Genomic DNA, 25,243 nt, shown 5'->3' with positions numbered 1-25,243 from the left:
GTCCTGCTCCCTGGAGTCCCGAAGGCCCCTGCAGGCCTCAGGTCCCCACAGGACACCCTAAGATTTCCACTCATAGCTGCGGGTGTGTACCTGGAAGCCTGCTTTCAAGGACCAGGGGACAGAAAGCATTCCTCCCTACCCGCTCCGCTCCCCGGGCTCTGTGCCATTAGGGGAAAAGATTTAAATCAGTGTCCACGGTTTTTCACTCCTTCCTGGGAGTCAAAAATCGGAAGTGCCCCCAGCCCTGGGCAGGGAAATGAGTGCGGCCCCGGGCTACTTCTCAACAGTGTGACTGACGCCCACACCACGAGATGAGTTTCAGGGACGGGGAGGGGAGCGGGCACAGGAAGAGGCCTTCTCTGCAGGGCCGCTCACAGGCCAGGGCCTTGCGGTTTGGGGATTGTTTGTTACAACAAGGACAGGAATGCCCTCCTGTGTCCTGTCCACACTCTGTGTCATTGCTGTCCAGCCCAGCAGTAGTCTCTTAGTTCTTCCTGGTCTCTGAGGAGGCTGAGTTGATTCCCATGCCCCTAGGGTCTGGGTGGCAGAGGCTGATCCCCAGGCCTGTCCCCAGGCCAGGGCCCCTACATTGCCCCCTAGGCCCGAGTTCCAGCCCTGGGGCTGCTCAGGACATTGGAACTGCATCCCAGGGACATTCCGAGTTTCCTGGTGGACTGAAGGGCTTGGCATCTGATTGTCCTGAGAACAAGGTGCCCTGTTCCCGGGGCTCCCTGACAGGAATCATCTCCGCAGCTCCGGCTGCTGGGTTCCTGCCCTACTGAGGGGGACAGGCATCTGTAGGTACTTGGTATTGCTTTTCTGCATCTAAGGAGGCTGGGGGCTGCGGCTCTTCCATGGGGTTCCACACTCTGACACCGGCTGTGCCTCCCGCATTCTCAGGGGTGACAGTGAGTCAGTCCCTGTCAATCATGTAACCTGTGATCCAGCTCCTGTTACGGAGAACTTACTCTGTGTTTGGAACTTGATAAAGTTTGTCCACCTCCTTGGCCACCCAGCAAGTTCTTGCGATCCACTCTAGCACTGAGAAACCTGTGGCTTCAGGTGCAGGAGCCTGGCGGGGTCACAGAAGGTGCTAGAGCTGGCTCTGGGGCCCAGCCCATCTGGCTCCAAAGCTTCAGCCCTTTCTGCTGGGCTCTGTTTGCCATGCACCCACTTCTGTGCTGAAGGGTAGGGGAACAAGGGACGGCCGCACCCCAGGACCTCTGGCTGGCTTGGTGAAGGTGACAGAAGTTCAGAGGCTGGTGGTGTGAGGGCCAGGGTGGCCAGGCGGGAGCCCGGGCCCTGCGTCAGGCGGGGTGGGTGAGCAGTCTGTGAGAGGAGATGAGGGCTGAGGCTGCAGGCAGCGGCTGAGGGCTGGAGTGTGGGGTGACCAGGTGCCGGGGGTGATGCCACGTGGGCAGGGCAGCTTTGCCGTCAGCCCCCTGCAGGGCACGTCACCATCATGTGGGGCTTGAACCACAGCTCTCCTCTACTCGTGAGGTCCTGAGTTTTGTGAATGCAGTTTTTAAACAATAAACTGGAGTGAGAGCCTGAGTAACCAGGCGAACAGGAGCCCAGTGGCTGGTCCCACGATGGCAGGCCTCCCTTGTGACAGTCCTCTGGCTTTGGTGCTCTGAGGCCTGTGACTCCGGCCCACTGATGAGAGCAGCCTGTCATGAGTGTTCCCTGTTCACCAGACAGCACCATCAGGGACCATGGAGGGACAGCTTGGGGGGTGGGCTGTGGGGCCGCCGAGACAGGCTTCCATCCTTGACCACCCGGCCAGCCCAGGGGAGCCCGGGGTTACAGGAATGGGTGGGGACTTCTTTCACTGCAGAGAGCTGCTCGGTCTTCCAGAAGCCCTGCGGGGAAGGGCAAGCCCTGCAATAGTCTTAGGGGTGTGAGGACCCTGCTCCTGGCCTTGTGGAGTGGCCCTGCTGAGCCTCAGCTCCTGTGTGCGCTGGCCACGCCCATCCCGAATGCTCCTCCTGTCCCTCTGAGAGGGGACAGGGAGTCCAGGACTTGTGGTGGCCGAGGGTACATAGTCAGGGAAGTCTTGGTTTCACACAAGAGCAAGACTTCCTGTGGGCCACTTCCTGTGGGCCACTTCCTGTGGGCGAGAGGCGGCCTTGAAGAGTGGAGGGCTCAGCAGGCCCCAGCTGTCCAGCCTGCGGGCACTTTTCCCCAGGGCCCTGGAAAGCTGACCCTGAGGAAGCCTGGTGTTTCCTGAGCCCGTCTGCAGTGTCCTGCTGGGAGGTGGCCTCTGCCTGGCAGTGGAGGCCTTGGGCACTTGTCCTTCTTGGCCTGCTGACCCTTATGTTGAGAGCGAAGGGTGTGGCACCTTGAGACCCAGCTGCGCCTCCCAGGGGCCTGGCAGGGTCTTCTTCCCAGGAGGGGAGGGCCCAGGGTTCTGAGCAGAGGGCCCTGGGGCCACAGCCTGGGCTGGCAGAGGACCTGGGCGCCCAGCTCAGCCTGGTGCTGAGGGCCGGCTGCTCAGCCAGGTGGCTGTGCTCTGTCTTCACAGAGGGTTTGTGGCAAACGAGGGTGGAGGCCATTACCAGCGTGATTTCACTGCCGACCCCTCTTCCTGCCTTCGAGAGCCCTCTCCACACCCCCTGCGGGGACTCGGGCTGGTTGTGCCTGGGTGCTTCCCACGCACGGCTGGGCAGGGCCCTCTAGACCATACAGGCAGCAACCCTGACCCATCCCGGATGGGTGGCTGGGGCAGGGGTGCTGATCCGCACCCCATCAGAATTGTGGGGAGCAGGCTGCTTCCTGGGGTCATGGAGTTCTCAGTCCTCGTCTGCAGAGTGACTAAGGGAAGTGCCGTTTGTGCCCGCTACCCTTCCATCCCTGGCCAGATGTTCTGGTCAGGGCTGGGGAAGCAGCTGTCCTGCTGGTGCGCCTGGGGGGTGGGCAATGCATGGCAATTCACCCGCCTGCTGTCCTCTCCCTCACAGTGGGCGCAGACGTCCCCATGGAGGCTTGCTGTGCAGATGGACATCGGATGGCCACTCAGCACCGAGACTGCTCGCTGCCTTACGCCTCGGAGTCTAAGGAGTGCAGGTGTGTTTGCCCGCGGCCACCTTCTGACCCAAACAGTGTTTCTTTAGGGGGAAATGGGCGAGGAAGGACCCCCAGGGACAGGCAGGACTCACCCGCCGGCCAGCTGGGCTGCATCTGCGTCCCCCTCCCTTCCCCGCTCCTTCCTCTGCACCCGAAGGCCTCACACAGGACCCTGTTCTCCCTTCTGGGCCCCCCTGTGTATGTGGGGACATATGATCCCTTCCCAGGGCTGGAAGCAAGTAGGTTGGGGTTTGCAGCCCAGCATGTCCCATGTCCCATCTGGGAAGCTGTGGGCGAGTCTGTTTCTTCCAAAGAAAAGAGTGTTTTGTTCTGGGGGTCAGTGAGATTGTGGGATTGGACGTGCTTTTCCAGTGGACACCTGAAGGCTCAGAGGCCAGGCCCTCAGCAGGAGTCCCACAGACAGTTGTCCACCACACTCCACAGCCGGCATCTGGGCTGACTGTCTTCTCTCCCTAAGTTGACTCAAGCATCCTCAAAATTTGGGATAATATACATTTAGAATAAATGATGGAATAGGTCATGTTGATCATATCATGAAAAGAATAGCAAGCTTTTCAGAGCACCTACTGTGCGCTGTGCATTTGACATACACCGTGTTGTGTCACCTTGTTATTAATCCATGTTATAGACAAGGAAACGGGCATCCCCGTGTGCACAGCTGGTAAAGTGTGATGCTGGGCTCCGAGCCATGCCTGCTGGCCCGGGAGCACGTGGCAGGGAGGTGGAGGAAGGCTTCCGGGGTTAGCTGCCCCTTTGTTTTCTCTGCCTCTAGTCTGACTCTGCGCTGCCTTGGCCCTGGGCACTGTGCTTGCTGGTTGGACGGCTGTCACAGGAGGATGCACGGGGACATCTCTTTTGCCTCCTGGGCAGCTTTGCCTTTGTGCTGGCGTTGAGTGCGCTGTGCCTGCCAGTGGTGACCGGTGATGTAGATCCTGACCCAGGAGACTCTTGACAAGTCAATAGCAGGAAAGGCCAAACAAAGGAAGAGAGGGCAGGGGCCTCAGAGGGGTGGAGTGACTGGAAGCCACCCGTCACTGCGCAGAGCCCGCAAGCGAGCTTGGCTGGCAGGGTGCTTAGCACCTCGGCTGCTGGTGGTTGTGTAGTCGAGTGGGTGTTCAGCGCCAAGGGTTCTGCTTACGGGCTGTGCTGGCCCAAGGCAGCCTGGCCCTGGGAAGGCCAAGGGCGGAGGTGAGAGCTGAGCCAGCCTGGCTCCTGGGTTTCCCCCAGTGCACTTCTCCTTCAGGTTGGTAAGATGATGGCAGATGATGCCTGAAACCAGTGGCACCAAGCCACGTGTGGGAGTGCCAGTCTCTGTCACACTGCCCGAGGACAGGGCCCAACAGGCATCAGGCTCCTGGCAGAGAGGAGACAGCAGTTGTTCTTGACCTCACCCCAGCAGGGGCACCTTCCACCCCCGCTAGGAGGTTCCTGATCCCTAACCTCAGAGAAGACAGTTCTCCCCAGGAGGTGGGGCTGCCCCGCCCCTGTTGACCCTGCGCCTGTCTCTGTCTCCTCCTCTCTCTCTCAGGGCCGTGGAAAATTCCGGCGGGGTTGTGTGGGTTTCCAGATCACAGTGTCCCCAGGATGTGTGACTGAGCACCCAGGACACCAGTCAATGTCATCGAATGCCAATGACTGGCCCTTTGCTTTACTGAGGCGGTTGGCTCGTCCCAGGAGTCACAGGCAGGGGCTGAGCCACCTGTGGGACTCGCGGTTTCAGTAAATCTCCACTCTCATCCCTTTAGCCCCTCAGTCCTCGTTGACCCTGGTGCTGTCGTAAGCTCAGGTGGGGGGCGCTGAGCCCCATGCCGGGCCTCCTGGGCAGGAGTTGAGGGTGGGGGCAACCAGGGTTCTCAGGGTTGGCTCCCCTGGGTGGGCAGGGGGCTCAGCAAGGCTGGCAGGGGTCAGCCACCTGAAACTCTAGCAGTGCCGGGTGCGGGTGGGTGGTGACGCTGGCTCTGAGGCTTCCTCCATTCACTGGGCCCTCATCAGGCCCCACATTCCTTAGATCCCCATCCAGATCCCCTAAAACCTTGGGCTGGACTTCACTCTCCAGTCTTCATCCTCTTGGAGGAACGTGGCCCACGAGGAGCCCGCTGGGCCGTCTCTGAGCCGACGTCTCCAGCAGCCTGTGTGCTTCACCAGGGTCATGGGGCAGGCCAGGGAACGAGGAGGCCAGGCCTCAGGAGCTGCCTTCTAGAACATGCCACGACTCACCTTAGGATGGTAGATGCACGTTGGGTTTGTAAGAGGGTCGTGTGTGCCACGTGGGGAAGAAGATCCTGGGGAAGGAGTGGGGTCTTCTGCTCAGGGCAGGTCTACCCTGAGAGCTGTCAGCCCGGAGGGAGGCGAGAGCCAGCCGAGTGGAGTGTGGCGAAGGGCATCCAGGCTAGGGAACAGCCAGCACGGAGGCTCAAAGGAGCTGCAGTGCAGTCTGACCCGGCAGCAGCCGGGGGCCAGCGGCTGCACAGAGTGAGTGGTGGCTGGACTGGGCAGAAGGACATGAGCTCAGGAGGAATCCAGGCTGGCCAGGGTGCTGCAGGGTGGTTGTCCCAGGCCTAGTGGCCATTGCGGAGGCTGACTGAAGTGGCTGAGAGCTGGTGGAAGGTTCTGAGCAGGGATAAGTGGGTGCTTATCTGTCTGAACTTGCCTTTAAAAGGGGCCCTGCCTGGAAGGAGCAGGGAGAGGGAGGAAGATGGAAGCCCAGGCCCTAATTGACTGTTTTGACAATCCCGGGAGGTGCTGGTGGTTTGGAGCTGGGTGAGAGCCCGGAGAGAGTGGAGAGACTTGGGTGGCTGTGGGCGTGACTTGGAGGCAGGCCGCCAGGTTGTCCTTACTGAGTGGAGTGGGATGCAGAGGTGGCCTTAGGCTCCATCCAGGGCCCGGCTCTGCGGGGCTGGGCAGGCGGTTTGGGTGAGAAGGGGCACTGGAGAGGCAGCTGGGGTGCTGGGACGGGCACATTTGTTTAGGGGGCACATGGGTTTAGGGTGCCCTTGGACATCTAAGAGGAGATCCAAGGGGGCCTCTGGGAACCTGGTCAGGAGCTGGAGGGCACAGAAAGGAACACCCACCTGCAGGCAGGTGGCATGAGAGGCTGGTGGGTTGGCAGGAAGGTGAGGTGGAGTCCCTGGGGTCCTCCTATGTGGGGCCAGTGAGTCCTCCCCTCAGACCTCATTAGGGTGGACAGGCCCCTCACAAACCCACCATGAGCTGAGTGCAGAGATGCAGCCTGTCACCCCAGCCACTCGGGCAGCTGAGACAGGAGGATCACAAGTGCAAAGCCAGCCTCAGCAACTTAGTGAGGGCCTGTCTCTAAATAAAATATAAAAAAAGGGCTGGGGATGTGGCTCAGTTTTTAAGTGCCCCTGGGTTTAACCCTTAGTCACAAAACAACAACTACCAAAACAAACAACCCCTCCCCTGCGCCCCAGGACCAGGACGTGCTTGGCAAGTCTAGCCAGGGAGAGCGCGTGGGGCAGATGACGGAGGCTCGTGCCAGGGCAGGGTAGAGTGACCAGCTTCGTGACTCTCCCCAGAATGGCACCTAGAAACTCTGGTTCTTTGGTTTGCAAACTGGCTCCCTTGGCAGTCCCGGAAGAGGGGGCTGCAGCTGGGCAGCTCTGTGCTCCCCTCCCGGTGCTCTGCAGCCAAGACCCATTGCCTTCAACGTGTGCGAGGACCACCATCAGCCCAAGGTCACCCACCCAGGAAGTGAAGGTGGGTGGGGACGGCAGCCAGGGTGCTCTGGGCTGACTCTTGACATGGCCTTTGCCAGCCACTCAAATGCCAGGGCCAGTCGGACAAAGGCAGCCGTGACGTTGGGTGAGGCTTTAACCTCCAGGCCACTGCTGTGCCCCAGGGCTCCAGGGCCACTGTGACATGGCTGGCTGAGGGAGGTGGCATTGCCTGACCCTGCAGGCGAGGAAAGCCTTCCGAGGCTGGACTGCTTGTCCAGGACGCAGCCAGAGGAGAGCAGGACTTGCAGCCAGCCCTCCAGATGGCCACCCTGGCTCCTTCCCCTCAGGACAGGGTCTAGCACCTGCTGTCCCCCGAAGCTGGAGAGGAACCGTCCCCCCCAGGCCAAGGCTTTCAAGTACCTGGAGCCTGCACCGCCAACCAGCAGGCCAGAGGGGCCGCAGCCAGTTGTTTTTAAACGGTGGTAAAAAGCACGCGACCCGAGAGGCACTCTCCTGGAGTCTGGGTGTGCGCTCCCGTGGCAGTTAGCCACCCACGATGGCCAGCCAGCGAGCCAGCGCCTACCTCCCGGGCTCTTGGTCCAGCAGAGGCGGAACTCTGACCCCATTAAGTGCTCACTGCCCTTCCTCCTGCTCTGCCCCAGCCCCCGCGGCCCCCTCTGACTTCTGTCGTGAACTTAGCCACTCCAGGACTCGGGTCGGTGGGGTCACACGGCCTCGTCCCTCTGTGGCCGCTCGTGTTCCTTGGTGTGGAATCAAGGTTTCCTTCTTCTCAAGGCTGAATGCAGACAGATGGCCGGCCTGTCGTGAGCACTGTGAGCAGGCACCTCTTTCAGACCCTGCTCTGGATTCTCTGGGGCACACACCTAGAGCAGGGGCGCTGGGTCCTGATTCTATTGTTAAGTTTTTGAGGAATCGCATGCCGTTTCCCAAATGGCTGCCCCATTTCCGTGAGTGGAGCGTGAGGGCTCGCTTCTCCACTCTGCTCCAGCATTTGTGACTCTCTGTTTAGCAAAAAGGTTTTGAACGAATGTGTGGAATGTGGGGATCTGGTAAGGGCAAGGACACGCCGGCAGTTTAGTGAAATGCCTGCCATTTCCTCACCCGCTGTGAGCCTGGGCACGGTGTGTAACTGCTCAGTGTAGACAGACCCACTCTAAGCCAGGGGAGTCGTGAGCCGGGGGAAGGCTGGTGTAGACTTGGGTTCCTCCAGGGTGGTGGGGGGACGGGAAGGTGGGGGCTGTGTCCGGGGGCAGAGGCCGCCTGGATGGCTGCACGGGGAGGCTGTGAGCCCCGCCCTCTCTGCCCGACGCAGTGGGTGATTCTTCTGCCCTTGCTGACTGTGGCGGGAGCTGGGGTCATTTCGGGTCTGGACGGGAGTCGCCCTTGCTGCCTGTGGGCCAGCTCTCTGGTCCCGGCTCTCTGGTCCCTGGTCCCCTGGCTGTCTGAGGAACTGACCCTGGCAGGTCACGTCCTCCTCCCTCCCTGAGCCCTCCATACCCGAGAGGTGTGGCAGAGCTGGGGGCCACACCGGGAGCCACCGTGGCAGCCTTTAGCTCTCTGGCTTGTCCCTGTGAGCCTGGAGTGCTGAGAACTCAGTGTGGAGCAGGACGAGGTGGGCCGGCATCGGCAGCCCCGGGGCTGTGTCTTAAACATGGGGACGTCCTGTGGGAGAGGCGAGGCTCAGAGCGGACTCTTCCCTCTGGGTCACAACTCGGGGTCACAACTCGGTGTCCCGACTCAGCCCATATACCACCCTGCAGTCTTTCTAACTACACACTTATTGGGCACCTTCTGTATGCTGAGGGCTGTGTGTCTGTCCTGGGAGCTGGGGGAGGGGAAGCCGTGGAGGACAGAGCCCTGTGATAGGCTGTGGGCCACTGCAGACCCGTCCAGCCCTGCCCTCTGCCCCCAGGATGGTCCAGGAGCAGTGCTGCCACAGCCAGCTGGAGGAGCTGCACTGTGCCGCGGGCATCAACCTGGCCAGCGACCAGGACGCCTGTGTCCCGCCGCGTGGTGACAACGCCAGCCTCGAGGCCATGTTTATGAAGGTGAGGACCTGGGGACCACATGGGGCCACCGCCACCCCTGACGGCCACAGGCCAGGGCCCCCATGAGCAGCACTGTCCATCACATCACTCCCCTGCACCCCCCTGGCTGCCTGGGCCAGGAAGGGCAAGGCCACTGCAGTGGTGGGTAGAGCTCACCTACCGACCTCCCAGCTGGCTAAGGGATGAGAGGCTGAGGGTGCAGCCCCCCTAGGAACACGGGAAGGACCTGGCACACCCTGCCCAGGCCTCAGACACAAGGTCAGAGCAGGGGCCGTCCAGGGCCCCGAGTTCTCTGCTCAGTTCCTTGTGGGCCCCCCGACAATGTTCAGGAGGTCCTCAGGCTTCTGTGTGCCTCAGGCTAGTTGGGCTTAGAGCTCAGAATGGGCCCTTATAAGGGCCCCTGATGACACATGACTTTTATGACCACCCTGGAGGAAAAAACTGAAGTTCAGAGAGGCCCCCACTCCTAAGTGGCCTCTTAGCAGCCCTGTCAGGGGGCCAGACGGGCTCCCACCCTGAAGATGAGGCGGGAATCACTGGCAGAATCCCTTTCCCCGAGGGCTGCTGGGACCCCACCTCCAGACCAGGACACTGAGGGCCACCTAGTGATGTGGGAAGACCCCAGAGCCACTCGGCCCCTCCCTTACCTCTGCTGAGGGAGGGAAAACAAGCCGGGCAGGAGGAGGCCAGGTTTGGAGGCTGAGAAGGTACCAAAGAGTGGAGTCCCCACCAGGAGGCAAGGGGGGATTCCTGGAGGTGTCACGTGGGCTCCTTTCTGGGGGGCCTGCACAAAGATGGGCCAGAGAGGGAGACCCTGGGGGCAGGGACCCCCAGGCCCCTGAGGGTGTTGGCTGGGGGAGACGTTGCAGTGAGGGAGCTGGGGGAGGCGCGTGGCCTGGTCAAGGTCCTGGCAGCAGGACCTGGGTGTCCATGGCTGCCTCCTGGCAGGGCTGGGCTCCACTGGTGCCACCTGCAGGCCGTAACCCTGTCCCCTGCCTTGCTGGTGCCTTAAGGTTCTTGTGCTTTCAAAGCACAGCCTGGACCCCCGGGAGCCTGGAGGGCGGGCGTGCGTTCCTTCCCGGCGCAGTGGAGACATCTTAGACCACAAACCACCAGCATCCAGGGCTCTGTGGGCTCCCTCTCCCTGGAGGGGTGGGCGGTGGGGTGGCTCTGCAGGGAGGGTGTGAGGGCCGTCCTTAGCAGGGTTGGGAGGGGAGGCAGGACTTGTGCTGGGGGCCGGGCACTGCAGGTCCCCTTCCAAAGCTGATCAGGAGAGCTGGGGACTTGGTGGCTTCGCTGTGTACTGTGGAATTTCTGGGAAGCACCTAGTGGCTAAGTCAGACATGCCCCCACCCGCTGTTCATGCTGAAGACGAGGGGAATCCGAGAGGCGTCCCCTGGGTCTCTGTGGGACCCTGAGTGGGCCTGTCTGAGTTTTGCTGTTTTCAGAGATGCTGCCACTGCTGTGTGCTGGGGCGGGTGGCCCAGGCCCGGGCCCAGAGCTGCGAGCCCAGCCTCATGATCGGCTACCAGTGTGGGATGGTGTTCCGGGCATGCTGTGTCAAGGGACAGGAGACTGCGGACTTCACCCCTGGGGATCTGGGGGACCTCCAAGACACAGGTAATCCCCCCTCTTCCCTCTTGGGCGGTGCACTCGTCAAGGTTCTCCGGGGTGTGTGTGTGTACATAAGCAAGGTTGGCCCTCTCTGTCCATGGTTGTGACATTCATGGATTCAACCAACCACAAATCAAAAATATGGGAGAAAAAAAATTGCATCTGCACTGAGCATGTGCAGACTTTTCCCCATGTTATTCCCTAAATAATAGAGCCTAACAACTGTTTACTCAGAATCTGTGTTGTATGCTCACAGCCACAGCAATGTTTGTAGCAGCTCAGTTCACAATAGCCAAGCAATGGAACCCACTAAGTGCGCTTCAACAGACGAATGGATAAAGAAAATGTGGTCTGTGTTCACTATGGAATATTACTCAGCCATAAGGAAAAATGAAATTATGGCATTTGCTCATAAGTGGATGGAACTGGAGACTACCATGCTAAATGAAATAAGCCAGTCCCCCCCCAAACCAAAGGCTAAATATTCTCTCTGATATGTGGATGCTAACCCACAACAAGTGGGGGAGGGAAGAATAGAAGTTAATTGGATTAGACAAATGGGAAGGGAGGGGGGTGGAAATAGGAAAGAGAGTAGATTGAACAGGTCGTGACTTTCCTATGTTCATATATGAATACACTACCAGTTAACTAACTCCACGTCATGTACAACAAGAATGGGAAGTTATACTCCATGGATATATGTCAAAAAAACACTCTGTGTCATGTGTACATAAAAAGAACAAACAGAAAATATTTCATTGTGTATATGTATATAAAATAATAATAAGAGTAAAAATAAACCAACAACCCTCACCGAGTTTATGATTTCTCAGGTATAAAGTGGGGTGAAGTCACAATTTTTAAAGAGTTAAGCATCAACTCACTACCACTTATTAAAAAGAATATTCTCCCCACTCTTCTACATTGAAGTTACAATAAAGCAAGTGCTTGTACAAAAATAAAAAAGAAAGAAAAGAATTTGTGTTGTTCTAGGTGTCAAAAGTAAGGTAGGTATGGTAGTGCACGCCTGTAATCCCAGCAGCTCAGGAGGCTGGGGCAGGAGGATTGCAAGTTCAAAGCCAGCCTCAGCAACTTAGCAAGGCCCTGAGCAATTTAGTAAGACCCTGTCTCTAAATCACCTATATATTTAGCCTTTGGTCTTTGGCATTGGCACACTTCACTTAGCATCTATGAATATGTATATACATATATCGGGGCTGGGGATGTAGCTCAGTGGGGAAGTGCCCTTGGGTTCAATCCCAGGTACAAAAACAAACAAACAAAAAAAGTAAGTGAGCCTACGGAGGGTCCATGTAGGTCACGAGCAGATCCTGCACCATGTCATGTAAGGAACTTGAGCATCCGTGGATTCCGGCGTCGCTGACGGGTGCCGAGGGCATGTGGGAACGGACTTGCGGGAGGTGCTGGAAGGGTGGAGAGTGGAACACCGTGCCCCCTCAGGGTTCCACCCCGCCTACAGCTCTGGCTGCCCCCGCTCTGTTTCTGGGATGTGCAGCTGGTGCTCAGGGTCATGGCCAGCACACAGAGCAGAGACTTGGCCTGTGGGAGCCCCCTCTCCCTCTGGAGCCCAGGGTGTGTGGCCAGAGGCTGGAGGTGCCTCTTTCAAAGGACAGACGCTTCCTCGGCAAGGGGCACGTCCAGAGGCAGCTTCCGGAGGCTTCACCTGGGTGACCAGCCCTGCCCTCCCTCCCCTCTGTTTGTCCTGAGCTCCACCCTGTCGGAGACTTCCTGGTGTCTGGCGACCTCTCCTGCTTGCCCGGTGGCCTCCAGTGCCAGAGTGGAGTACCCTGAGAGGCGCCCTATCTGCCCAGCCCACGCCTGCTGGGTCTTTGTCTGTTCCCAGCCCTCTCTGGGCTCTGCCCCTTTCTGTTGAAAAAGGGGAAGGTACAGGAAGGGGTTAAGGGGGAAGCACTCTGCCAGGTGGGCATGGTGGCGCACACCTGTCATGCCAGAGACTTGAGAGGCTGAGCAGGAAGATTGCCAGTTTGAGGCCAGTCTAAGCAACTTTGTGAGACCCTCAGCAGCTTAGTGAGACCCTGTCCAAAAATTAAAATAAAATAAAATAAGGGCCAGGATGTGACTCAGAGTGGTGCAGAGCACCCTGGGTTCAGTCCCCAGTACCCAAACAAACAAAAATAAAAGGGTAGCGCCCCCAGCTCTCTCAGTCAGGCCTTCGCCCTCTGGCTTTGTGACCCATGGCTCTGCCTTGATAAATCACGTTGGATCTTAGTTTTTCAAGCCCAGGCTGCTGCGGTTACTGTTGAGCTGAGCTGACTTCTGATGTGGAATCGGGACCACATTCCTGCTCCCTCCTGGGCTTTTGAAGTTAGAGATGATGTTTTACAGTAAACAAGCCCAGCCCTCATCCTGGGCAGAGTTCCTCTGTGATTCCTGTCTCCTGCGTTGGCCTCTCTGGGAGTCTGTGGCTCCAGGGTTTTCCTCTCCTGTCTTGGATCCACTTTGATCCCTGCCCCAGACTTCTCTCCAGTGGCACCTCCTCTGAGGGGGCTTCACGGTGGCCTTCCTGAAGCTGGTGTTTATGGTGGGCCTACTGTGTGCTCCCCAGGCACACACACACCCCGCCCCCAGGCCCCACGAGTGTGCAGGCCGCTGTGGCCTGCAGCAGGGCTGGAGGCAGCGAAGGCCTGCTGGGGCCCGCAGGGCAGTTTAGGCGCTGGCCACATGCTCTGCCATGGGCCTTGGGGGTCTTATGGGAAGGTGGAGACCGTGTCCCAGCCGAGGGCCTGGAGTTAGCGATGGCCTTCCTGGTGCCTGGGCCCTTCTGTGTCACAGACTTTGGAGAAGATGAGCTACCTTCATGAGGAAAATTCTGTTTTCATGAGGGTAAATGAGCGCTCCGCTGCTTTCAGGAGGACTGAGTGGGTGTCCTGCTTGACATTGATGGGAAGTTCCTTCTCAGGTAAGGTGGACTCTGGGTAATCGCTCTTGGTCTCTGTTTCCCCTCAGCTAAGGTCTCTGAGGTGGAGGAGGAACAGGAAGACCCCTACCTGAATGACCGCTGCCGAGGTAAGGCCCCGGATCTCCTCGGCCGTTCCCTGGAGCCTTGAACCCAGGCCCCTGGGCCTGCCCTCCTGCTTCCCTAGACTCTCCAGAGCTGGCCTGGTGGGGCTGGTGGGGCAGGGGCCCAGCAACTAGTGTGAAAGCCCCCTCTCTGCAGTGTGTGCTGGACATTCCCAAGCTCACAGGCTTCAGAGGGTGACCGCTGGCGTCCAAGAGGCCGGGAGACTGCGGGGAGGGGCCGAGCGTTTCTTGCCCTCCCGACCTGAGCCCCAGCCTCGTGCTGTCAGACACATTGACTTGTCCCACAGGGAAGTGTGGGTGTGTTTAAACCCGGGGGGCCTTGGTGGTTGTTTCCCAGGGTCACACTCTCGCTCTGGCAGGTCTGCTGCACGTGGTCACCCAGCAGCTGGCCCCGTGGTCAGGTGTTAACTGGGGAGCCAGTTTTATGACAAGATGATATGGTCGGGTGCAGTGACAGGCAGCACTGAGGCTGGGAGGGGAGGAGGGGGGGACAGAAGCCCCAAGAATCCTGCCTGAGGGGAGGGTCTTCCTGGGGGAGGGGACAGCCCGTTTTTAGCAGCTGAGAGTGGCTTAGCATGATGACCAGCACGTGAAGGGCAGCAGGCAGGACCCTGCAGGCCCTGGGCAGAGGCTTCGGCCCCTGAGGTTGCTCTTGAGCATCGCTCTGGCTGCCCTGTAGGAAGTGAGGGGGGCAGAGGTGGCTCTGGGGAAGCCAGGAACCTGCAGCACAGAGGCCCACAGCTGCTGGAGCTGGGACAGGCCTGCTTCCTCAGTGTCTGTGGCTGGCAGCAAGCTGCACCCCGTCCCTGCCTTGTCCCTCACAGCTCCTCTGTAACTCCAGAGGCCAAGCTGAAGGCTGCCTGGTTTGTCAGACCCCAGCGGTGACCAGAGCCAGTGTCTGGGGGTCTCCCTGGGGCCGCGGGTGGCTTCAGAGACCTCTGGACATGGCTGGCCCCGCTCACGCCGGCTCTGATTGCAGGGGGTGGGCCCTGCCAGCAGCAGTGCCGGGACACTGGGGACGAGGTGGTCTGCTCCTGCTTTGTGGGCTACCAGCTGCTGCCTGACGGTGTCTCCTGTGAAGGTAAGACCCTGCCGCTCTGCCTGGAGCCCATGCCAGGTCTGAGCAGGGTTGACAGGTCCCCTTGGTGGGCGGAGACAGCCTGGACTGGCTCTCCAGAGTAGGCAGGGCAGTGGCTCCTGGCAAGACTCTCGTCAGAAGAATATGACCCCCAGGGCTGAGAAAGGGCCTGGCTTTGGGGTCCACCCTGGCTCTGGATCTGGGACCGGCTGAGTGGCCCTGGGCATGTCCCTCAGCCTCCCTTGGCCTTTCCCCAGCTAGGAGATGGGGAGATGCTGCCCCTTCATGGGGTTCATGGAGACCGCCGGACTCCAGTCCAGGGCCCAGCACTTACTCAGAGCCCTGGGTCTGCCAGTCGGAAGGCATCGAATCCTTGGGCTGGATTTGGTGAGGGCTGGTCAGGGCAGCATCCCGAGGCCCAGTGGGATGTGCTCATGGCAGGACCCAGCTCAGTTTGGGCAGTTTGATAGATGCAGGAAGCCAGTTCCACCCCGGCTTCTAGAACTTTCCTCTGATGAAGTGCAGGGATCCGAAGTTCTTGCTGGTTACTTCATGTCCCTGAATCTCTCCTAGATGTCAATGAGTGCATCACAGGCAGCCACAGCTGCCGTCTGGGAGAATCCTGCATCAATACCGTGGGCTCTTTCCGCTGTCAGCGGGACAGCAGCTGCGGGACTGGCTATGAGCTCACAGAGGACAATAACTGCAAAGGTACGGCCTGGGAACCTGTCCCCAGCTGGGGCGGAGCGCTGAGGGGAGGGTGGCCCAGTACTGGTCTGGGCCCTGTGGTGCTGCCCCCGTGTGGCTGCCTGGGCTACTGCCTCCTCCGCCACAGGAGGGCCACAGGGCGAGGGGAAGAGCTGGTGCCACATTCATGACGATGGCCCACCTGGGTTTAAAGGCTCAGTGCCTGGTCAGTTAAACCAGACAGAGAAGGATTTCAGGTGCTCACAGGTGCTTTTTACAAAAACAAACATCCCCCTCCAAAGAAAACAAGTGTTTGCACAACAGCTGGCTTCCCTCTGGCTCCAGCTTCCTGGACACTCAGAGCATCACCCCTTCCGCTGCGTAAAAGCGTGGCGTTTCTGACCGCTGGTCTCCCTGCCTGCCATTGGCAGAGAGTGTATGATGAGGACCTTTTAGAACATAGTGGTCTGCACGGGGCTTCAAGCCCTCCAGAAAGATGGCACCACTTGCATTAAAACGTCCATCTTTGAATTATGAGGGTAACTCCAAAGCCAGGCACGCCCTCCAGGTGTCAGAGGGCCTTCGAGCCAGCTCAGGCTGCCAAGCCTGCTGCCCAGCCCAGTGATGGGCTGACCCCAGAGCCCAGGTCCAGGCCAGCTGATGCCCAGCTTTGAACGTCTGACCTGTCCCAGCTGCGAGGCAGGGCAGCCCTGACATCCCTTCCCGAGGCGATCATTCTTAATATGTGGAACATTCTAAGCACCTCAGAATGAATAAGATATAGAGAAGCTGTGTTTATTGGCACTAAGAAAATTGCCTTATGAAAGAAACATGCACTTTATCTGGATGAGTAACGATGGCTCCATCTGCCAGGGAGACGCCTGGGCTGTGTGTTTATACAGCCCTCTCCTCCCAAGGGCCGTGGCCGAGAAAGGCTGCGTTTTTAGTCCTCAGCAGCGGGAGCACTCTGTGCCTCCCTGAAGCCCTTTTTGTCTGTGATTTCTCTGTAGGAATGTTTGGGGTTGTAGTCTGAGTAGTGAGCACTTTTGATAACGTTTTCTTGTGATGTTGAAGTGTTGTGTGATGCCTCTGGCAGGACTCTTGCTAACAATCTCCTTTTTTTATGATGCACCAGATATTGACGAGTGTGAGAGTGGTATTCATAACTGCCCCCCCGATTTTATCTGTCAGAATACTCTGGGATCCTTCCGCTGCAGACCCAAGCTACAGTGCAAGAGCGGATTTATACAGGATGCTCTAGGCAGCTGTATTGGTAAGCCACGCTGCCGCCAGATGCACGGTCCGCCAGGCGGGGAAGGCCTGGCTGTGGCCACACCTGGAATTGAGGGATGTGCAGAGCAAGGACCAGGGCTGGCAAAGCTTCGTTGAAGGGTCCCGTGGCCATCATTTTAGGCATGGCGGGCCATGTGGTCTCTGTCACGGTTACTCAACTCTGCCGTACGGTTCAAAGCCACAGATTGTACAAAAACAGCTGGGCAAGGTCATATTCCAATAAACCTTGATTTACAAACACTGGCCACAGGCTGCGTTTGACCCAGCGCTGTGGCTCGCTGGCCACTGGTTTAGATGAAAGAGTTTGGATTTGGATTAGAGGCTTTGGTTTTACACTGTGTGGCTGAAGAGCACTTGCTTCCTTCTGTGAGCCTCGGCTTTCTCCCTGTGAAATGGGGGCAGCCGTGATAGGTGGTTGCGGGGCCCGAGGCCAGGGTGAAGCCCACCGCCCGGAGCCACAGATAGCAGGGCGCTCGTGGGGGTGGACCTGCCACAGCCATCCGCCTGTCAGAAGCACCTGGTGTTCACGGTGGAGTTCGCACGGACAGGAAGTGGAGTGGCGGTTTCCAGGGACGGTGGTGGGGGTTGTGGTTAGTGGGGACAGAGCTTCCGTGTGGGAAGATGAAGAAGTTCTGGAGGTGGACAGTGGTGAGGGCTGCAGGAGGGTGTGAAGGTCCTAGGTGCCACGGACCTAAGGTGCTGAGGGCAGTGGACTGTCACGGGGACCTCACCAAGAAGGAGGTGTCAGAGGGAGACCCTGTGGAAGGGGAGGAAATCCCCCGTGAGCCGAGTGTCACGACAGGAGCCGGGGAGACCACCCAGGCCCCAGGACTGGCGTGGGCGAGACCTGCGTCCCCCCTTCCAGGTCATCCAGCTGCCACTTGGCTCTGTCACGCTTGTGGTGGTCCCTGAATCCCAGCTGCTGGCTTCCCCCCCGACCTCTGCTCAGCTCCCAGGTCCTGCCCTGGAGGTCGGGGAGCGGCTGCAGGTGCCACCGGTCAGACCCGGCCTACCCGGGGTGCCGCAGCCCTTCCCCACAAGGCCGCGCTGCCTTGCAGATTTCTGTCTTGCTGCTGCCCTAACTTTTCTGACAGAATTTGTACTTTTCTTTGAAATGGAGTTGAAAGCTCTTCCTCCTGCTTCTGTTTTCACCGCCTCCAGCCACAGCCTGCAGCAGGGAGCCGCCCGCTGCCAGGGTCCGGAGCGCAGGGCCTCCTCCCAGTGCTGGGGCCGCTGGGGGCCTGAGACCGCCTGTCTTGGCGGGGTTTTTCTTTGTTCCTTTCCTTCACTCCTCTCCCTGCCCTCTGTCGTCCCTTCCGCCCCGAGGAGGAGCGAATCGGCCAGGCATGGCCCACACCCTGGACCCTGTGTGCCGAGGGATACTCTCAGGTCCTGGGACGGCAGGGGTTCCACTGAGTCTCAGAGGCGCCTGGCCAAGCAAAGCAAAGGCCCTGGCGGCTGGGCTTTTCCCACATGGACCCCTAGGGGACCTCTAGGGGATCCCTAGGGGGAGGGTGGACCACGTGACCCGACCTGGGGGATTTTTCATGTCGATTTGTGCTTTGCTTGTTCACCCTCCAGTTCACGCACTCACTGATCCATTGCCTGACACGGTGGAGCTCTCAGGCCTGGGGACCCTCTCTATGAAGCTCATGATGTTTCTAGGAACACCAGGGTGCCATGGATCAGAATTTGGGAAACAGATCTGAAAGGGGCAAAAGCTCAGGGGGAAGCCGTGAGGGCTGTATGACAAATGCCCACGTCTCTGTGACAAACACCAGTCTCGGTGGCCAGCACGCAGCCCTTGCCGTTGTGGGCAAGCAGCAGTGGGCAGTTCGAGGAGGAGTGGGCCCAGCTGTGTGCCCCTAAAACCTTATTCACAAGCGCAGGCAGCGGCTGGACTGGCCCAGGGCTGGGGTTTGTGACCTTCACATAGGGGACCTGGCACTGGCCGGGAGGCGGGACTCTAGCCTGGGCTGTTACCCCACACTGCTGCTGTGAACCTGGGGAGTCACCTGCTCTCTCTGGGTCCTGAGGTCTTGGTGTAGGGCACACTGGGTCACCTCAGACAAGCTCTATAGCATGGCACTGGTGCAGAGGCCCACCCCAGGGTTGGGAGGAGCCGCCTGGCTGTGGCGGGGCTTCTGCCATCACTGCCGGCTCCTGTCCCCCACCCCACATGCTTTTCTGAACTAGGAGATTCTCAGAGGTGACTTCCCCAAAGTCGTCCTTTTGGAAGGACCCTCCTAGTAGCAGTCTCATCTGTGCTTTGACACCGCATCTGAGCGTGAGGCACGAGCTGATGCACTACTTCCTGGTCCACACCACCAGGTGTCCACTAGAAGTGTGCAGCCAGGTCCCCACTCTGGAGGCGTGTATGCCCTGGGAGGGAGTCTCCCAGGCAGGGAGCTCAGGGGACAGTTCTTCCCAGCTGGCCTGTGTCAGCACAGGCTCCATGACCCAGATGGGGACCTGGGAAGGCTCTGTGGAAGTGGCACCCAAAGCCATGGCTAGCAGGCAGAGGAGGGGACTGGGACTTCACCTGAGTGGGGCTGCAGGTGCCGCGAGGGCTCAGAGGACTGGCCAGGCGGGGCCGCAGAGGCACACAGGGCCCGGCCAGTGACCAGAGGCACCCAGAGCTTCTCTGAGGTTCAGCGTGGGCACAGAAGGGACGGTCACTCTGCCTCCCGAGCAGCCTGCTCAGGGAAGGGGCTCCATCCACCTGCGTGGACTGTGTGGTACAGGAAAGCCAGGCGGGCGTGGGCTGGCTCAGTGGAACGTGGGACATGGCGGTGTGGGAGATTTGGGGTCAGGAAGGAGGGCCAGGGAGGGGTGTTTGAGGCTGTGTGTGCTCGTGAGATTTGGAACTAGCTGGGAGGCAGCCATGTGGTCCAGGATGAAGGGACTAGAACAGCATCTGTTTGTTTGTGGTTTGGGAAAGAGGCGGAAGGAGGAGCTTCTTCAGAGATCATTGCTGGGCTCTGGACGCCCTCCATGTGTGACCGTCCGTCTTCCTCTTCCCCACACAGATATCAATGAGTGTTTAAGTATCAGTGCCCCGTGCCCTGTCGGGCAGACGTGCATCAACACAGAGGGCTCTTACACGTGCCAGAAGAACGTGCCCAACTGTGGCCGGGGCTACCACCTCAACGAGGAGGGAACTCGCTGTGTCGGTGGGTACTGACTTTCTGTCTGCTCCCCTCCCACTCCCTCCCCCTTTTTTCTAGAAGGGGAGGAAGGCATTTCTGCCTGTCCTTCTCTCCCACTGCCCATTCCCAGGCCCAGGCCTTTACTTGGCCTGGACCGTGGCTGTGGCCTGCCAGCTCATCCCTGCCTCCAGCCCGGCTCCAATCCTCCTGACACTGTCATGCCTCCCTGTTCACAGCCCTTCAGCAGCTCCCCTTTGGTGACAAAGGACAGATGCTCACACAGATGCTTACAATTCAGTTCTCTGGGCTCCAACTTCATGAGCCTTGTAATCCAGATGAAATAGGTCTCAGCACGCCCCAGGAGACACAGGGTCCCTGGCCGGCCGTTTGCTCTTATTCCTCTGCCCACCTACTCCTGTGTCTTTGGCTGTGGGTGGTCAGCCATCCCAGACCCCTGCCAGGGAAGAGGGCCTTCTCCATGACACCCAGGACACTCTCAGTGCCCTGTGCGTCACTGGGCACTTCTTTTTTTTTTAAATTGGTTGTTCAAAACATTACAATGCTCTTGACATCATATTTCATTCATTTGATTCAAGTGGGTTATGAACTCCCATTTTTACCATGTGTACAGATTGCAGAATCCCATTGGTTACACATCCACATTTCCACATACTGCCGTACTCTGTTGTATTTTGCTGCCTTTCCTATCCCCTTCCTTTACCCCCTCCCCTCCCCTCCCATCACCTCTCTCTACCCCATCTACTGTAAATTCATTTCTCTCCCTTGTTTTTTTTTTCCCTTTCCCCTCACTTCCTCTTATATGTAATTTTGTATTACAATGAGGGTCTCCTTCCATCTTCTGTGCAATTCCCCTTCTCTCTCCCTTTCCCTCCCACCTCTTAATTGTTTAATGTTAATCTTCTTCTCATGCTCTTCCTCCCTACTCTGTTCTTAGTTGCTCTCCTTATATCAAAGAAGACATTCGGCATTTGTTTGTAAGGGATTGGCTAGCTTCACTTAGCATAATCTGCTCTAATGCCATCCATTTCCCTACAAATGCCATAATTTTGTTATTTTTTTCACTGGGCACTTCTGCCTGCTGAGGTTCACTCGGGTCGGCCAGCGCAGGCTCCATGGCTGGGGCTGTGTGGGCCGCACAGCAGCCCGGAGAGCAGAGTGGTGCTGCGTGTCAGGGTCCACTTGAGTGCGCCCCAGGCCTGGGGACCGCTGAGGCCTTTCTCTGCATCTCTGCCTCCTTTGCAGACGTGGACGAGTGCTCACTCCCCTCCATGCCCTGCGGCAAGGAGCACCACTGCGTGAACTCCCTCGGCAGCTTCCGCTGCGAGTGCAAGGCTGGTTACTATTTTGACGGCATCAGCAGGACGTGTGTGGGTACGTGGGTGTCCTTCCGGCCTCGGGGGGCCAGCCAGCTGCCACCACACAGGACACGGTCTCTGTTGGCTGGACTGACACGCTGCCATCCTGCTCCCAAAGCCCCAAGTGCAGGCAGAGTGCCCAAGCCAAGGCCCCACCAGGATACCCGTCTTAGCTCCCAGGCAGCCACCCCTCCGTGGGCCTCCATCAGGGCCCTCGCACTGTGAGCTTGTCCCCACTGCAGGGTGGGTGTTCTGCTCCACCCCAACCCCCAGGTCCTGAGAGACTTGAGCCCAGGTCTGCAGGTGGCTGAAGTGCTAGTGATTTCCCAAGATTGAGCTCTGACCTGCAGGTGCCCCTGGCAGCAGGAGCCAAAGATGACAAGGAATGGGGTCAGTCCCCGCTCCCCCCCAGCCAGGGTGCTCAGTGGGGGCTGGCAGGGGCTTCCCCGCCACATCCCCTTTGCTGGATCCCAGTGGACCCTCCCTAAGGGCATGGGAGGGCACTGTCCATATATGCCACCATGTGAGGAGCTCAGGGCTTGGCACAGGACGCCAGGGGGGTCTGGCCTTGCTGCTGTGCTGGGACAAGTCACTTTGCCTCTGTCATCAGAGCTGATGAAGCAAGTGAGCCGTGAACTGCAGCCATTAGCAGGAGGGTGAGGTGTGGCCCTCTGCTGGTGACGGTGCCCTGAGCTGCCCCCACTCTCTTCCAGACATCAACGAGTGCCAGCGCTACCCCGGGCGCCTGTGTGGCCACAAGTGTGAGAACACTCCCGGCTCCTACCACTGCAGCTGCTCCGTGGGCTTCCGGCTCTCGGTGGACGGCCGCTCCTGCGAAGGTGCGAATGGGCTTGGGCGTGGGCGGAGGCCAGCTCTGCCGCCTCCCACAGGGTCCCTGGAGGCTGGTTTCTGTTTCCCCGCTAAATGGCTTGCGAGCCAGGGAGACACCTGTGAGGGGTGTGCTCCTTAGGGGACGCTCCCACGGGGTTCCGGTTCTTCCAGGAACCTCCATTCTTGGAGGTTGTCGGGATGTGGCTGTGTGCACCGGATGTAGAGACGAAGGGCCCCTGTTGGTGACCTTGGGGACAACTGACCTCACAGGGGAAATGGGTTGACATGCCAAAGAGGAAAAAAAGCCAGACACTACGTAGAGACCTGGAACAGGTCATATTCAGACTGCCCACGAGGCCGATGGCGAAGCTTTTAAACAGTTTGGCACCAAGGGCAAGAGGGCCGGGTCCCACGGTGCCCTCTGGGATTGGCCAGCTGCCGCTGCTCACCCAGTGGGGTGCAGACCCCCCCACACCCACAGACTGGAGGCAGGTCTTAGCTTCCTGAGGATAAGGGTCCATGGGAAAGGTTCCTGGGTCCTTGAACAGGTGCTTCTGGGCCCTGGAAGGTCCACGTCTAAGGGGCAGAGAGAGGATTTAGGTTGCAGGGTTCTCTGAAGGGAAAGGCAGCACGGGGAGGTCGGGCCACGGCTGCTGCGTTTTGGCTGGAAGAGTACATTCCTCCAGCAACGTGAGCTTTCCCAGGCAGGGGCTTGGAAGGGGTGTGGGGTCTTCACTGTGGGGACACAGCCGTGCTCTGGTAGCCGCTGTGCCAAAATTGACCAAGTCTGCTGAGGTGGGGCTGGCAGAGCCCCCGTGTTTGAGCATGTTTCTGCGTGCTCAGAAAACAGCGTCTCCTGGCTGCTGAGCTGTCTGCCCCGGTGCCAGGGCCTGGCCCATGGTAGGTGCTCTAGAGGTGTCACATCTCATGCAGGGACTGGGAACGCTTTGGACGGGCCCTGCCAGTGCCTCACGGTGCCCGCCGTGCCCTGCTCTGCAGTGCAGTGACCCAGGGGGCAAGATTCTCTGGAGCATGGCAGGTTCAAAGTCTGAATTAAGGAGGCTCCCTGGCTGGGAGGTGGCTCTGGGGAGCACTTGCCGGGCACGCGCGAGGCCCTGGGCTCCATCTCCAGCGCTGCACAAAAAGAAAAAGGTGCCCTTTCCCATGACACGGCCCCAGGAGGGGGCTGGGCATCTGCCCCGGTGCACGATTCTCACACTGCATCAGGGGTGGTGTGACGGGGTCGTGGGTCTTGGGCTTCCCTGAGAGTTCTGGGATGTGTCCCCAGGAACCGGACACAACCCCCGTGGGCATTGGAACACGGTTCCTGAGCCAGGCTTCTCTCAGGCCTGGGCTCAAATCCCAGTCCTGACGTTCGTGTGGCCTCGAGGAAGTGGCTCACATTTCTGGGTTGGCATCCTCCTCTGTGAACAGGGACAGTAGGACTGACCCGACTGTGGGGGTCTCCTGGGGGAAATGAGTTGAATCATGTGATGAGCTCATCACCGGCACAGGACCAAGAGCTGGACGCGTGGAGACGGCTGTGTTGCCTCTGTGGCTGGCTCATGCTTCCCCTGGCCATTCCTAAGCCACTGGAGAGCAGACATCCACACCTTTGCTACCGGACAATACTATGGATATGAGCGGGGCCCCGCCAGCCTTGCCGAGCCGCCTCTCTAAGCATTTATAAAGCGCCTTGCCCAGGCATGGAGCAAGAACCCGGTTCCTGCACCAGGAAGCATGTCTAGGGTGCGGTGGGAAACCACCCTGGGCCCAGGTGGACGGGGGAGCCCCGAGGGCAGTGGGGGCTGCCGAGATGAAAGCCCGGGTGAGAGGCCAATGGCCATTCCCTCCTGCCCTGCCCCAGAGTAGCAGGAAGTCAACCTGAGAGGCACCTTCTGGGCCAGGGGTGGGCAGGGCTCCTCCCTCAGGTGACTGTTAGGCCTTCCCGGCCACAGTCTCTCTTGTCACCACCCCACTGCTGCTGCAGCGGCCCAGAAGCAGCCATTGGTCAGAGTCAGAGGAGGTGGCTGTGTTCCAGCGACTCTTCACCAAGCCCACAGTGGGCTGGATGTCACCATGGCCACTGATCTCTGCTCTAGGCAGAGCGGACCAGTGAGCCATCAGCTGAGTGACTCCGTGAGCTCAAAGCGTGGGAGTATCAGTATTGTCCCAGGGACTGGGTCCCGCGTGCCATTATCTGTTTAGGATGACATCCGGGGGGCGAGGAGGAGCACAGGCTCAGGTTCCCACTGGAGACCCAGAGCAGATTCTGGTGCCTCATGGGGCCCGCCCTCAGGGCTGTCACCACTGTCCTGGGGGAGGTGGCCTGACTGGGGCGTGGCAGAGGCTGGCAGGGGGCTTCTCTCCCCTTCTCCCTGTTCCTGTGGGGTGACCCCAGGCAGGCTGCTGGCCATGTGCCCGAGACCTGGCTTCTGTGTGGGGGGTGGAGAGGGGTCGGGAGGCAGCTGTGATGGCATGAGCGGTGACAGTGACTGGAGCCTGTCCTTGCAGATGTGAACGAGTGTCAGAGCAGTCCCTGCAGCCAGGAGTGTGCCAACGTCTACGGCTCTTACCAGTGCTACTGCCGGCGCGGCTACCAGCTCAGCGACGTGGACGGGGTCACCTGCGAAGGTGAGGGTGCCCCCGTGCTGGGGAGACTCCCGCCTTCCCCCATCCACCGCGGCTCTTCCCCGGCCCTGGGAGGCTGCGTGCCTCGTTCTTCGCCCTCCGTCTGAGGTTTCCTTGAGGACACTTCCTGGGTGGGGGTGAGGGTGCACGAGGTAGCAGACCCCTCCCCGTGGTGCTCGGATGCCCCTGCGGGTGTCTCGGGTCCGTGTGCCGAGACCGTGAGCCGCAGGTCACAGGGCTTGGTGGTGGCACCTGGCTGAGAGGCGAGGAGGGCCTCAGGGGCCACCACCCTCTTGGCAGCCCTCAGAAGACTGACAGCCCTTAGAAGTCCTGGCTCTGTCCCCCTCGTGGGGCCTGACAGTCTGCTCTGTCACAAGGGGCTGGTGCCCATGCAGCTGTTGGAGCATCGACCCAGACGAGGAATCCCCAGCACACGGGGCTGGAGGGCGACCGTCTGGCTCATTGCTCCAGGGCGAGCCTCCCTGACCCGAATTCTAAGCTCCCTGAGCACCGACCTGGTGCCCCGGGAAAGGTCCACCTTGGCCTCGGGTGGTGGGCGTGGCCTGCAGGTGCGCTGGAGACCTGGTACAAACTCCTCTTGGGTGATGGGTGCAGCTGCACAGGTGACACAAGTGAACCCCATGTTCAGACTTGGCTTCCGACCCCAAGGTGGCCCTCTGTGGAATAT

The 25,243-nt window shown here is 59.4% G+C and overlaps 1 protein-coding gene across 2 annotated transcripts in view; it reads left to right on the top strand.

Annotated features, from left to right (window-relative positions):
* The window catches only part of Fbln1 (fibulin 1), a 69,389-nt gene that overhangs the window by 9,074 nt on the left and 35,072 nt on the right, over positions 1–25,243 (top strand). For both annotated transcript variants that reach the window (XM_026394291.2, XM_026394292.2), the window contains exons 2-12: positions 2,961–3,066; positions 8,698–8,833; positions 10,282–10,453; positions 13,436–13,495; positions 14,490–14,591; positions 15,162–15,299; positions 16,411–16,548; positions 19,598–19,741; positions 20,981–21,109; positions 21,807–21,932; positions 24,439–24,558. In XM_026394291.2, coding sequence (XP_026250076.1) covers positions 2,961–3,066; positions 8,698–8,833; positions 10,282–10,453; positions 13,436–13,495; positions 14,490–14,591; positions 15,162–15,299; positions 16,411–16,548; positions 19,598–19,741; positions 20,981–21,109; positions 21,807–21,932; positions 24,439–24,558 — 1,371 coding nt within the window. The remainder of the gene's footprint in view (positions 1–2,960; positions 3,067–8,697; positions 8,834–10,281; positions 10,454–13,435; positions 13,496–14,489; positions 14,592–15,161; positions 15,300–16,410; positions 16,549–19,597; positions 19,742–20,980; positions 21,110–21,806; positions 21,933–24,438; positions 24,559–25,243) is intronic.

Source organism: Urocitellus parryii, chromosome 5 (genome assembly GCF_045843805.1).
Source record: "Urocitellus parryii isolate mUroPar1 chromosome 5, mUroPar1.hap1, whole genome shotgun sequence".
NCBI classification, from domain to species: domain Eukaryota; kingdom Metazoa; phylum Chordata; class Mammalia; order Rodentia; family Sciuridae; genus Urocitellus; species Urocitellus parryii.
Note: the sequence above shows the minus strand (reverse complement) of the source record. Positions and strands in the feature narration are given on the sequence as shown.